The 15,107-nt window shown below is 38.8% G+C and overlaps 2 protein-coding genes across 2 annotated transcripts in view; one reads left to right on the top strand and one right to left on the bottom strand.

The window, feature by feature from the left end:
* Positions 1–7,924, bottom strand: part of LOC311034395 (uncharacterized protein) — a 36,631-nt gene extending 28,707 nt beyond the window's left edge. The window contains exons 1-2 of the mRNA XM_084042276.1: positions 7,795–7,924; positions 6,433–6,877 (exon numbers count right to left, since the gene is read on the bottom strand). Coding sequence (XP_083898402.1) covers positions 6,433–6,877; positions 7,795–7,797 — 448 coding nt within the window. The 5' untranslated portion in view covers positions 7,798–7,924. The remainder of the gene's footprint in view (positions 1–6,432; positions 6,878–7,794) is intronic.
* Positions 7,925–8,817: 893 nt separating this feature from the next.
* On the top strand, positions 8,818–14,041 carry LOC311034677 (odorant receptor 131-2). The gene is made up of 3 exons (XM_084042613.1): positions 8,818–9,353; positions 11,932–12,519; positions 13,514–14,041. The coding sequence occupies exons 1-3, from the start codon at positions 8,983–8,985 to the stop codon at positions 13,650–13,652; spliced, it is 1,098 nt and encodes a 365-aa protein (XP_083898739.1). The 5' UTR covers positions 8,818–8,982; the 3' UTR covers positions 13,653–14,041.
* The last annotated feature ends 1,066 nt before the right edge of the window (positions 14,042–15,107 follow it).

The raw sequence follows: 15,107 nt of genomic DNA, 5'->3' as shown, positions 1-15,107 counted from the left end.
TATATACAACTAATACAACTAATCAATTAATTGAAAATAAAAGCTTTTCTACCTCTTCTATTCCTATTCTCTTGAATTCAAAATTACAGACCTTGTCCTTCATGATCTTGTTTTTTTTTAAATAATTGAATCAGAAAGTCTGCCACTAACTGGTAGCATCTGATCTGGAATTGTGCTTACTTTATTAGTGAAAAGGTTATTAAAGTAATTTGCTATATCAACTGGTCTAGTGATAAACGTACCCTCCTCCTCTTTTTTTACTGTCATATTTACATTCCTCTCTCTCTCTCTCTCTCTCTCTCTCTCTCTCTCTCTCTCTCTCTCTCTCTCTCTCTCTCTCTCTCTCTCTCTCTCTCTCTCTCTCTCTCTCTCTCTCTCTCTCTCTCTCTCTCTCTCTCTCTCTCTCTCTCTCTCTCTCTCTCTCTCTCTATATATATATATATATATATATATATATATATATATATATATATACTATAACGTTATAAGCAATCTAATATTATTATCTATAGAAAGGGGATTACCATCTTTGGCATTCCAATTAAAATCTGAAACCTGTTTACAGTCTAATCACAGTGGTTAAACATGGGTGTATGGAAAATGTGCTAAGTGCCCATTGAATGTGGATCAAAGGCCAATTTCAATAACGACCTGTTAGGGCGTAGGCTAACTCTATTAAATACATCACCATCAATGCAGTGGTGGAAAAAGTACTCAAATGTTTTACTTAAGTAAAAGTATCAATACTGCAATGTAGAAAGACTCTGTACAAGCAAAAGTCCTGAATTCTAATTGTAATTGAGTAAAAGTACTGGTATCAAAATCTAAGTAAATATAAAAATATTTTGCTTGTAGATCGGCTATTTTCAAATTGGCAATGTAGAAAGACTCTAATTCTAAATGTAATTGAGTAAAAGTACTGGTATCAAAATCTAATTAAATATAAAAAATATTTTGCTTGTAGATCGGCTATTTTCAAATTGCCAAAGTTTAAATAGGGCTGAAGTGGTCTTGTAATAATAATCAAAAATATACAAAGTAACAACTAACTAAAGTTTTCAAATAATTGTAGTGGAGTAAAAGTAGCCTATAATATCTGCCTCTGAAATGTAGTGGAGTAGTATACTTAGTTTTCCACCACTGTAGAAATGTATTTTTCAAAATGCATAGTACAGTAATTGATTACATGTACTTAGTTACTTTTCACCTCTGTATAAATGTCTTTTTCGAAATGCATGTATGTCTTTCATAAAACATTAAATGCGAGGATCTTATTTTGAAGGCAAGCGGAAACCATATTGTTGCCAGCTCAAAAACCGGATGTCCTATCGTTGCTGATGGAACGGAGCTCTAGAAAGTGCTGAGTGGATAGGGTTTCCGTCGTACGCGTTTCCCCCGGAAACGATATTTTTTTTGACCAATCACAACACTCGTTTCATTCACGGAGAATGTTAACAGATTTGTAAAGGATCAACGTCATTTCCTTGGGCGGTACTTTCGTCAAATTTGACCGTTTCCGGTTCTACATCCCAGGTCTTTCCCAGCGTGACAAAACAATACAACCACAGCTGTGCTCTCATTGGCCGTCTCTTAACACGTGACCGAGTACTGCAATGTATCCAGGTTTTTTTTATTATAAGTTAGACTCCAACATTTTATTGGAAATTAGCAGATCTACAAGCTCACAACGCGTCACTGATGTTGCAACGTGTTGTGAGCTTGTAGATCTGCTATTTTCAAACAGCCGATGTATACAGTAGGTTTAAAGTGCTTCTTTTGGGCTTAGTCGCTTCTTTTGGGCTCGTTTTCCTAGACCTGGTTGCTTATTTCTCTCATAGAATCTGGCAACACGCATCCGGTCTTTACAACGGTCCCATATTTGAATTCCACTAAGGAGAAAAAGCAACGGAGGTAACTATTATTATTATTATTATTATTATCTACATGTACAACTTCTGAATATAGTTGAAATACCGTTGTGACTTAACACTCACATGTCCATGCAAGCTACTTGTGTGTTGGTGGGACATAAGTTAGCTTCTAGGCTAACTTAACTTAGAAGCTAAGCTAAGCTAATAATACATCGGCTGCATTTGTCAGGTGGACATTGTGATGGAATCCTGAATCCTGAGCTAAATTTGTGGGTTTATTATTATTATTTTTATTTACTTTTCCTTTAATCTAGCTAACACTGTGTTATGTTAATTCTTCATTATTAATTACTTATGATGCATCTCTTTTTCTTTCTCAAAAATCAAGCAAACATGCACAAAGGTATGAACACATTCAGAGGAAGGCTTTTATTTTCCCCCATATTTATCAGTAATACGACTTAGCCACCTTGTGGTTTAACATTTCCAAAATTAAACTGAAAGTGCCTTATGCTAAGTGCTAAATAAATCTACAGAAAATTAACCAGTGCCATGAAATCAAAATAAAGCATTGGACTCATTGCATGCAGTTAGTGTGTATATGTGCATACACACATCATGCAGACTGTGTGTGTGTGTGTGTGTGTGTGTGTGTGTGTGTGTGTGTGTGTGTGTGTGTGTGTGTGTGTGTCTATATGTATGTGTGTATATATAGATATACATACATACATACACACACACACACACACACACACACACACACACACACACACACACACACACTGTACTTTATATAAAGGTCACAGGAAAATTGGACACCATGGAAGAGGGGACATTAGATGTTAAATTGTCTATATTATTATATATGAAATACAATTATAATGGTTTTAAGTAATGTAAAATACAGATAATTGGAACACGCTTGGACATTGGATTGTCTATATTAAATAAAATATAATAAGTAATGTAAAGAACACATCATTATAACACGCTTGGACATTGGACAATTAAGGCCTAATATTTCTACAATTGCTACAAATTCATCTCCTCTCCATTCCCCTGACTGTACACTGACTGCACTGAAGAATGTGGGGTCTTGCTCTGATTGCTCGCTCTCTTGTGAGCTTGTAGATCGGCTATTTTCTGATAATGTTCAAATTAGAACATTGTGTTACATATAATAAGATAATGATGCGTGGGTTCAACTGGTTAATTAAGTTCCTTGCACACATAAACTTTGGGGCCCCCAATTGTAACTATGAGGACCCCTAGAGAACCTGGACCCCCTATTGAAGACCCATGCTCTAGTCTAAAGGATGGTCGCTAGCGTCACACATTGAGAATTGTGGCTCTAAGACCTTCTTAACGCATCCCTCTACTGCAGTGTGTTGTGAGCTTTGCATGCAGACCAATATAAATCAGGCAGAACCCTAACCCATGTGGTTGGAAAAGTAAAGCCCAACATTAATTATGGATAATAAGGTTATATCCGAAGATTAAAGAGTATTTGAATTTGTAAAACAATCGATAGAGTACGTGTTCAAAAGTATTTTCTATAGAAGCCTAATGGTACTGGGGGCTGGCTCCATTCACTCTTTTCAAAAGTCAAAGATTGGAACTTGACCTAACAACATTTTTCCGTCATGAGTTGTGTTTTAGCTTTAATACATCATCTTGTGTTCTGTCTTTATTTTACTTATGAAGAATGTTTGTCTTGAAGTTGTAAATGACCGGAGGTGTTCATTCTTTTCTTTTTCTTTATTTGTTTGTGTCATCACAACAGAATGCAAGAGAAAGAAATGGGTGTTCAGCATGGTTGGTGTGCAGCACAACCAGAGAGCCAAGCCAGTGCTGCGGCTTGTGGAAAGAAGAGGTCGAAAAGACCGTCTCCCTTTGATTTTGCACCATGTGAGGACACGTTCTATCATCATGAGCGATGAATGGCGTCCATATCGTACATTGTCCTGAGTTGGGCTACAATCACCAAACTGTCAACCATTCGAGGTGGTTTGTAGAACAGGTGCTCAAACACAGCACATCGAAAGAGCCTGGCGTAGCGTAAAGGTACACGCTTGGAGACAAAAGCCAATCAAACGGAACAGCTGGGCCTGAAACATATATTTCTAGACGCAAAATGCCTATTTGTTAAGAAATGCATGGTTAAGAATTTGTTAATGTTTGTAAGACACTGGTTAATTGTTTATAAATACTTAAAGGGCAAGACCACTTTGGTAGAGGTTTGGGTTGTGTAGTTTCCTTGCCATGATGTAACTCCAAAGGTGGACAAGAAATGAAAAATAATTGCTCCATTAATTAGAAATTGATAATTCAAAATATGCTCCTCATTGATTTACATTGTACACTATAACGGCTCTCAAAGTCACTCTTTTAGCCCGTAAACGAACACAAACATAGCTGATTCAGAGAATATAGAACATCACCAAACCCAGTACTGTTTATTTTTTTAATAAAAATGTCAACTTCCTGAAGATTTTACTATTTGAAGATTCGGATCCGGATCCGCCGATCCAGTCCGGGTTTTCTTTCCAATGAAAATAGCAAAATCAACAGGAAGTTAACATTTTTATCAAAAAAACAAACAGTACTGGGTTTGATGATGTTCTATATAGTCTGAATCAACTTTGTTTACGTTCGTTTACATGCTAAAAGAGCGACTTTGAGAGCTGTTTTACTGCACAATGTAAGTCAATGAGGAGCATATTTTGAATGATACATTTCTAATCAATGGAGCAATTCTTTTTTTATTTCTTGTCCACCTTTAGAGTTACATCATGTCGAGGTAACTACACAACCCAGACCTCTACCAAAGTGGTCTTGCCCTTTAACAAAGGATGTGTTAGTGTTTATAAGACACTGTTCCCACTTTAGACCAGGTAGATGCACAAAGTGTTCATAAATGCATTATTAACGATTTGTTGATGTTTATAATACACTGTTTAAATCTTAATAAATATGTAAATAAGGATTTGTTAATGTTTATAAGACTGTTCCCACTTTAGACCAGAAAGCTGCAAAAAAGTGTTAATAAATGCATTATTAACGATTTGTTGATGTTTATAAGACACTTCTTAAATGTTAATAAGTACTTAAGTAAGGATTTGTTAATGTTTATAAGACACTGTTCCCACTTTAAACGAACGTCCTGGTAACTAACATTAATTAACAGTTAATAAACAACTTATAAGACACTTCTTAAATGTTAATAAATACGTAATTAAGGATTTGTTTATGTTTATAAGACACTGTTCCCACTTTAAACGAACGTCCTGGTAACTAACATTAATTAACAGTTAATAAACAACTTATAAGACACTTCTTAAATGTTAATAAATACGTAAGTAAGGATTTGTTAATGTTTATAAGACACTGTTCCCACTTTAAACGAACGTCCTGGTAACTAACATTAATTAACAGTTAATAAACAACTTATAAGACACTTCTTAAATGTTAATAAATACGTAAGTAAGGATTTGTTAATGTTTATAAGACACTGTTCCCACTTTAAACGAACGTCCTGGTAACTAACATTAATTAACAGTTAATAAACAACTCATTAATGCCTTATTAACATTTAATTAACATATTATAAGTTGTTAATTTATTGTCAATAAGTGTCGTGTTAATAGTATTTATAAGTCTTTATAAACGTTTATAGACACAGAATAAAGTTAATAACGATCTCATAAGCTGCTTATTAACAGTTAATAAGTATTTCACAAGTTGTCTATTATTTGTTAAGGACGTTCAGTGCTTTATAAACGTTTATAAACACATAATAAAGGTTAATAACTTCCTTACAAGTTGTTTATTAACTGTTAATAAGTATTTAATAAGTTGTCTATATGTTGTTAATTAATGTTTGTTAATAGCACGTTAGATTCTTTATAAACGTTAATAAACACATAATAAAGTTAATAACTACCTTATAAGTAGTTTATTAACTGTTAATAAGTACTTAAATAGTTGTTTATTAACTGTTAATTAATGTTTGTTAATAGCACGTTAAATTCTTTATAAATGTTTATAAACATATAATAAAGTTAATAACTACCTTATAAGTAGTTTATTAACTGTTAATAAGTACTTAAATAGTTGTTTATTAACTGTTAATTAATGTTTGTTAATAGCACGTAAAATTCTTTATAAACGTTTATAAATACATAGTAAAGTTAATAACTACCTTATAAGTTGTTTATTAACTGTTAATAAGTAGATAATAAGTTGTTTATTAACTGTTAATTGATGTTTGTTAATAGCACGTTAAATTCTTTATAAACGGTTATAAACATATTATAAAGTTAATAACTACCTTATAAGTTGTTTATTAACTGTTAATAAGTAGTTAATAAGTTGTTTATTAACTGTTAATTAATGCTTGTTACCAGGACGTTCGTTTAAAGTGCTACCCATTACTTTTCTTTACATTAATGTCAATATTGTCATTAAAATCGTAGTGTTTTGCCAATATGTGCAATATCCTCACGGCCCCGACCCACAGGTTGAGAACCACTGCTCTAAGGCAAATACAAAATGGACTTACAGGTTTCACAATCCGAGCAGCAGTCGCACACGTCAGAGCTCCATGATGCTGACCGCTGTTGGGTGGTGGTAACCATGGTGGTGGTACTAATCATTGGTGGTGGCTGCTGTTGGACGATGTATGTTTGTGGCTGTTGCTGGACGATGTAGGCAGGTTGCTGTTGCTGGACGATGAAGGCTGGTTGCTGTTGCTGGGGGTTGTAGGCTGGTTGCTGTTGCTGGGGGTTGTAGGCTGGTTGCTGGTGCTGAGGGTTGTAGGCTGGTTGCTGGTGCTGAGGGTTGTAGGCTGGTTGCTGTTGCTGGGGGTTGTAAGCTGGTTGCTGTTGCTGGGGGTTGTAGGCTGGTTGCTGGTGCTGGGGGTTGTAGGCTGTTGGCTGGTGCTGGGGGTAGTAGGCTGGTGGTTGCTCCTGCTCGAGGAGCAATGGCTGTTGGGCCTCCATCTTTTTCTACGATGAAGACGAAACAAAGAGAGGGTGAAGAAATTGATACAAACAGCCCCAAGTGCTCCAACGTGAAGAAAGCTATGGTAAATGACATAAATGTGTGTGTGTGTGTGTGTGTGTGTGTGTGTGTGTGTGTGTGTGTGTGTGTGTGTGTGTGTGTGTGTGTGTGTGTGTGTGTGTGTGTGTGTGTGTGTGTGTGTGTGTGTGTGTTTTGAAGCTACATGTTTATTCATCATAATGGCAAATACAGAGAACAATCAACGGTATAAACAAACACCCATACTACATAATGTAGAATTTAACATCATTCCAATGAATTACAAATTGTTGCTCCTCTCCTGTTGCTATTCCACTGTTTGATAGTGTGGCACAGTAAACTCAAATTATGTTAAAGAGGCAGATGTTGGGTTGGATGTTTATCACTGATAAGAACCAGTATGCGTGCAACCAGTATGCGCGCGAAGAAACCCATTCTATCAGGTCTCGCTAGGACCTCACTAGCCAACACACAAGAGGGGGTTGGGGTGCACCCCGAAACAACAGGTTGGGAATTGATTGCGTGAAACAATCGCCTGTGCGTCAATGTTAGTAAACAAATAATTGGTCTATAAGCTCCCGTGTCCACTTCTTTAATTGTGGAGCATGTTGCAATGGCTCTTCTGGCTTGAGAAGTCTTAACAAGTCTATCAAGTAAAGTTTAACATGCTTCTTCATTTCAACCTGTCTCGAGTCTCGATGTTTTCTTGAATGTCCAATTTCCAAGCATTTAGTTTATCTATTGTTCTACACAACACACAGAGTAACCATGCATACTGAGCAGAGGATCATTAGACCTCGATCTCAGACAATGTTACAATCAAGGATCAACTAAATTTAAAAATGTCTTAACATTTACATAATGACACATTGTTTTGACTTACCATTTATGGTGACTCTTATTGTTTCTAAGCTAGAATATAACAATTACGGGAAAGAGCACACTGGAACTGTCACTTCTACAGGCTATTTCTCTTCATCTACTAGAGAACTGAAGAAGAGTTTCGATTTCAGAGAAACCGGATGGTTTAAACAAAGCATGGTCGTCATGTCTGGGAAGAATGCCACATTTTACATCTTTTACCATTCAGTGTCTATGTGAAGGTGCAATCCTCGGCCTAAACACCAGATGGCGATGAGACACCATACTGCAGTTAGGAGCACTGAACGGTAAGTAACAGGTTAGGTGGGCACCAAGGCAGAGCAGTGGTGGAAAAGTGTTTTTGCTTGAGTAAAAGTATCAATACCACAATGTAGAAATACTCTATTACAAGTAAAAGTCTGGTATTCAGAATTTACTTTAGTAAAAGTACAAAAGAATTGGCATCAAAATGTACTTAATGTACCAAAAGTAAAAGTACTCATTGTGCAGAATGTCCCTTTTCAAATGTATAAAATGTATTACAATCTTTTGAAAATAGCAATCTACAAACTCACATTGCGTGGCATCATTGTGAGCTTGTAGATCGGCTATTTTCAAATGGAAGTGGTTAGTTTTGTAATAATAATCACAATCTACAAAGTAACTGACTAAAGTTTTCAAATAATTAGTGAAGTAAGTATAATATTTGCCTCTGAGATGTAGTGGAGTAGAAATAAAAGTATTGAAAATACTGCAGTAAGGTGTACTTACTTTACACCACTGTATTTTATTACGCGAGAAGCTGTAATAAACAGCTGTTTCCTATCGAGAAGTAGCTGGATGTCTCTTCCTCTTTTTTTTTCTCAAGAAAGGTGAATCTTTTCTTCAGTAATTAACTTGCATGATATGCAGAAATTAAATTAGTAATGAAACGGCTAAACCCTAATTGTGAAAAATAATAATAGCAGATTATGGAGAGAGAGAGAGAGATGGGGAGTGTGGGGAGGAGACACACACACACACACACACAGAAAGACTGAGAGACATAGACAGACAGACAGACGAGAAAGATTTAAGAAGCAAAAAACGGTTGATCACACAGCGCGGCAAAAAACTGACGTGACGACATGTGGAACTTTTCACATTCAACACTTCCTATCTCACCCGGTGCTCAGACAAATAACAACATAACAAATGCTACTCTGGAATAATGTCGACAAATAACGGGACTACGGCGGCACCGGGGGAGGTGAAACACTATACATGCGTGCGTTTTTACGTATCGACCGTGTCCTTCTCGTTCCTGCTGCTCTTCAACCTGATCATCAACTGGACCATCGTGCGCGAGGAGCGACTGAGGGGACACGCACGATTCGTGCTGCTTTTCCACCTGTTGGTGTCCGCCTTGGTCCACCTGGGGACGAGCAGCGGCTTCTACTACCAGATCGACCGGGGCGCCAGACCGGGGCCGACCGTCTGCCAGGTCATCGTGACCGTCATGATCACCAGCGCCTCGAACATCCTCCTGACGCTCACCGCCATGGCCTTGGATCGATACGTGGCCGTGTGCCACCCTTTGAGGTGATTGATTGATTGATTGATGGCATACTTTAACAGTTTGGAGAAAAAAAAAGAGCACAGAAAGTAGGCGACGAAAGACGCTAAAAGGATTAAACCCAAGAAAGCACTATGGCTTGTTTCCATTGGGTCCTGTGTGTATTCAATTCATCGAAACATTTAATATATACAATGCTATGCAAAAACATCATGTTTTTACAGGGGCCATTTCCGAATGGCAGCCACCTGTAAGTGCTCGTTTAGAACGGTTTTGAAGGAGATTATGCATTTACACTTCTGTACAGCTGTTGGTAGGGTAGGGCATTAGACATTTTGGTGGCCATTCTTCGCAGATGAGTGAGGCTGGGACCGACGTTAGGTGGCCATAGCAGTAGAACGAATTTAACCCCTTGTTTGAGTCAAATTTGGGTTGAACGTGATTTTTGGAACTCTCTGGTGTTGTGTGTACGTCATTGACGTTTTTGAAGTAGTTTGACAGGTAGGCCTACAATGGGTGTCTTTGTGTTTGTAGTGTAGTGTATCTTGTAGACCAGGCCCATTGCAAGTTGCTGTACTGTGTACTCGGTCCTGCTCTACCCTGAGCCACCCCACCCTAGCAAAATGAGCAGAGGTTATATATGAGTTGTTGTAGGTGAGAGGCCAAGCAGTAGCCTGACCAGTTTGTTTTGGGATGTCTGGAGCCTTGTTTTTAAGGCCTTTGTGGTGCTATGGTACCATGACGTGGATGCATAGTGGAAGTGACATTGGGTGAGTGCTCCTGCTAGAGTCCTCAATGTATTCTACTGACCAGTGAGGAGATCCTGTTAAAAAAAATCTTGTTCTTTGGTTGACTTTTTTGATTACTTTAGTTGCCAATTTCTCACTGGAAAGATTTGCCTCTAAAATACAACCTAGGTAGGTATTCCTCTTTTCTTGTGATAACATTGTCACCCACTTTTACTGTGAAGCCATCGGCCTTGCAGAGGTTTATTTTGGACCCAAAGAGAATGGATTCAGTTTTACCCAGGTGTAATGATAGTGTAGCCAGTTGCGCAAAGATAACGACTGTTAGATAGTAGATATGGATACTAGGTTCGGTGGATACTAGGTTTGGTGGTGAGCTCAATGTGTGTGAAACCCAAGGAATTTAGAAACAGACACAAAAGTTCAACTTAAAGATTGTATTAGAACAAAGTAATAGTTCAGAACAAACAGTTCATTTCATTTATAAAGAAAATAAAAAATGGGGGCCCTTTAAAGTTTTAAGTGTCAGTGGATCTTTCAGGGGGGAATTCAAGGGGAATGGAACCTGTCCTTTGCCCCTACCACACAAGTGGAGGTAGGGAGTTAGGCCCCAGAGTCCGGGTCCAGTTGGGTCAGTGGGGGAGGCTCGCCATCAACATCGGATCGAATCCAGCCGAATCACAAAAAACCTGACCTAAAAGGCCAGGTGAAATAAAGCAATCAGTCATCTATAGTTGTACAACAATGTCAAGTTCCAACAAATTATTATTTCATGACTTTATTAAATAATAAATTAGTGTCATTATTCATGATTCATTAAATAATAAATTCTCATAGAAAATGAAATACAAAAATTATACTCAAAACATGAAGTCATAAAACACTTAATCATTAACTCAAAATAAAGTCAATTAAACTCAAAATTAATATAAATATAAGACAAGGCAAGTTCAGCCTTGTCGATCTGCCATTTTTGTAGCTGCTAGCTCACTAGCATGTTTATCATGAGAATTCCAAGGCAGATGTAGTTCAAATGGCAGACAACATTTACCACACAACATTGTACCATGACCAAACAACCAAACCATTGACACTGAACCAACTTTAACTCACCGTTGAGTATGAAGCATAGGAGCATAAGAGTACACAGCAGCAGCAGACACACCATGCTGCCAGCAAACACTCAGGAGGGAGTGGCAGGAAATGACACCAGGTAGCCAGACATTTATACTCATCTGACTGATTGAATGATTGTCTGGCTACCATGGTTACCTGGTCACCTTGGTTAGTTACCTGGGTTACAATAGTTTGCTATCAGCGAGCCAGGTGCAGATTTTACAGAGTTCAGAGCTAAGGGTTTTTTCGACCTGCAATTTGTTCTTGTCAGAGACCAGGAGAGCCAAGTTATCCGCGAACAAGAACAAATTGCTGTCACAAGCTGATGTCATGTTGTTTACATATATTAGGAACAGTAAAGGCCCTAGTATGCTTCCTTGCAGAGCACCACAGCTCACTGGGAGGGGGGGGCAGAGTTCTGTTCACCTCCACTACCTGTTCTCTCCCCTCCAGATAGAATTGCATCCAGTTCACTGATGTGCTATCAAAACCGATTGCTTTTAGCTTATCAATAATCAATATAGAGTGATTTACGGTGTCAAATGCCTTTTGGAGGTCCAGCATGACCATGCCGCATTATTTTCCCGCGTCCACCTCATGTTTGATGTGGTCGTTCAAATAGAGTAGGCATGTGTCAGTGGAATGAGATGTTCTGAAGCCAGATTGGAATACGTACATTAGGTTTTTTTCAGGAAGATACTTTTCAACCTGTTCATAAACTATTTTTCCTAAACTATTACAGGTACAGCGCGCTCTGCTGTGGTCGTCGGTGGCCGTGGCTCATAGGGCTACTAACGTGGGCCCTCGCCTTGGTCATCCCCCTGACCCTGCTCTCCACTGCGCGCAGTGCGGCCAGCGGTCCAGAGGGCCAGTGCGGAAGCGAGCAGCTGAAGAAAGGCGCCATGCACAAGATCCTGCTGATCTCAACGTGCACAATAGTCATACTGTACAGCTATGTGCGGATATTAGTAGAGGGACGCAGGCTGGGGGTGCTGAACCGGCGCAACAGGGTCGGTTGGAATACGATCATCCTACACGGCACCCAGCTGGCTGTGTACATCCTGCCTAACTTTGTGAACTACGTGCTGACGGTCCTCCAGAGGCGGGGACTCCTGCAGCAGGGAACCAAAGACCTGTCCGCGGTGGTCAGCTTCGCTTTCTTCAGCCTGGCGCAGTGCGTCGCGCCGGTCGTTTATGGTCTGCGTAAAGATGAGCTGGTGGAGCACCTTCAGCAGCGCTTCCCTCGGTGCACCAGACACCTGAAGACCGTGCTGCTGGCCGGGTGGACTGCGCACGCTGTGCCCCGCAGGCTCACGCTCCCAATACCACGGTATATAATGTCATCATGGTTGTTTTGTTCCTGCTCTCAGCAGTTTATATTGGCCTACTTACCCGACAGTTTTACGCACACATTACGCATGCAATTATACAAATTAAACAAAAAGATGAACATAATTTGGTGTAATCCAACTTCCAGCCTCCATACCAGTTCTGCAATAGCCGAACAGGGATTACCTAATTTTAGACATTTGTTATTCAATCCTTTTTAAATTAACTAGGACTGTGTTATAGCAATACAGCATTTGTAGAGTTGTGACATCCTTTAAAGGACTTTGTGAAAAAGCTTCAAAGTTGTGAAAATCTGCATTTCACCATACAATGTACACAGTATATTTTCCTGGCAGCCTTTCAAGAACTCTGATATTTGTTCTAATGAACTAAAATTCCTCATTTTCAATGGACATATGAACTCTAGCAATTATTTAAGTCCATGTTTAAGATTTGTGAAAGCTTTTAATATTTTAAAACATTCCATTCCAGATAGGGTTTGGGTAGAAAGACTTATATTGGCCATGTTTCAGATTTATTGTGTCTATTTGTGAAAAAATCTTTCCATTTTTGAAGACCACATCAGACATTTAAAACCATTTGAGACTCATACAATCTGGACTGAATACACCAGAGACTTATAGTCATGTTTCAAATTTGTAAAACCTAAGTGTATTAGTGAAAATGGTTAGGATTTTAGTGTTTGTTCCATTCCAAAATAAGACCACATCAGACAGGAAGTGGTCACTTTACTGAGATTTAGCAGTCTGTACTGGATTTATCGCATAGACCCAAAAAACGTATAGGCATGTTGTCTATTTGAAAATAGCCAAATTAAATATCAGAGTTGTTTTTGTGGTTTAACAAACACTTCCGTTTCGTTTAAAGTTTTGGAAAATTGATTCAGCCAACCACATGAAACAACTTCCTACAAAAACACATATTGTTTTATGTAGCTATTAAACTAGTTAAACTGTTCTCTTTTTTTCCCCCAGTGAGAGAACGCTGACGGGCCTGACCATTGTCCCTGTGGAGGAGCCATGTGCCGAGACCAGGCCACTGGCAGTCACAAGTTCTGTACAAGACTTATCCATATCCAACAGTAACAGTTTAGTGCTTTATGAGCGTGGTTGAGTTCATAGCCTGAAATATTTCACCATATGGACATTTGCACGTATGGCTGCCCAGTGAAGCACTCTGGATGTATTGTAGACATCTACTTTCTCTTGAATTCTGGCCCGTTTAATGATGGACATATGCAGCCTTGTCACCCCACCACTGGACATAAATGTACCGACAACACATTGTCTTTGCTACATATGCCTATTGTGGATGTGGTGTGGAATGACACAATGACAATCTTACGGATGTCTTAATCTGTCTGGTCAGTTATTTTTTTACAAATGCAGTTCTCTATGCAAGAAACATCACATGGCTGCACAAATTCATGCACTTGTTAGTGTTACAAATGCAGTGCTCAAATATAACCAAATTATGGAAGATACAATAGTTCTATTAATGCAGTTCTGTGAACACTTTAACTGTCCTGTAGCCTTCAGTCCAGGAGATGATGTGTGGTGGTAGCAACTAGCAAGGAGAACACACTCAAGAGTGGTGGGGGGTGGACCTGGTTAATCCCACGGGGGATACTCAGTTTTCAGCTTCACCATGCTAATGGCTGCTCAGATAGTTCTGATGAGCAATCAGGAGGGAGCAGTTAGGTCTTGGTTATGGGCACCTCAACACATAGCTGGGGACGGGAATCAAACCTGGGACCTTCTGTTTCCTTCTGCCTGTCTCCATTCAGCTACGGACGCCTGGTGCAGACTGGCAACCAAAATCTTCCTCGTGGAAGCATGAACACAGCAAATGTGTCTATGATGAGCGGTGAAGAGATTCGCTCATTTGAATATTGGAAGTTTGGCGTGATGGTGGTGCTAGAGTAAAGGTCATGGGGTTACCAAAATCAATGTTTCATCTTTCCATGGATGGAAAATTCCATGGAAATCCACCCATTATTTAGAAATATTGGCCACAGACAAACAGATATTACACAACCTACACAACCTCCCCTTCAGAGGTAATAATACGGAACTCATTGAGACATAATGCAAAAAAGAAAAGAAAAAACCTGGGCAAAAACAAAGGAGCAAATCTAATTCTAATAACCCTGTAAAGACGCACCTGGCACCAGTTAACAAAAGCAAAAATATATATTTGTATCAATTCGAAAAAGAGGCTGGATTTTATAAACACTGCACAGTAGCTCTCACAGAGTGGTTAGATGCAACTGCTGAGGTAAACTCAACTGTGACCACAGGGTATGTTGGTGCTTTGCACAGCAGTTTGTCACAGACACAAGCAGCAAACATATTGATAGAAAGTTCAGCTGTATATTTTACAGGAAGGGGTAAATGTCTTCGTATCTCTGCACCATCAACAATCAGAGAACATTCCAGTAAGCCGTGCTTTGACCAGGAAAAGCTTTTCGGAAAAGAACTGAAACCTCACTGTGTTATGATAAACAGCAGAACTAGGAAGTGAGCTATAGAGTAAATTTGCACCACAAGGCTTTATTTTTACCAAAAG

The sequence above is a fragment of the Gymnoscopelus microlampas genome (assembly GCF_963454915.1).
Source record: "Gymnoscopelus microlampas genome assembly, chromosome: 19".
In the NCBI taxonomy this organism is placed as follows: domain Eukaryota; kingdom Metazoa; phylum Chordata; class Actinopteri; order Myctophiformes; family Myctophidae; genus Gymnoscopelus; species Gymnoscopelus microlampas.
This window is presented reverse-complemented; position numbering and strand designations above follow the sequence as displayed.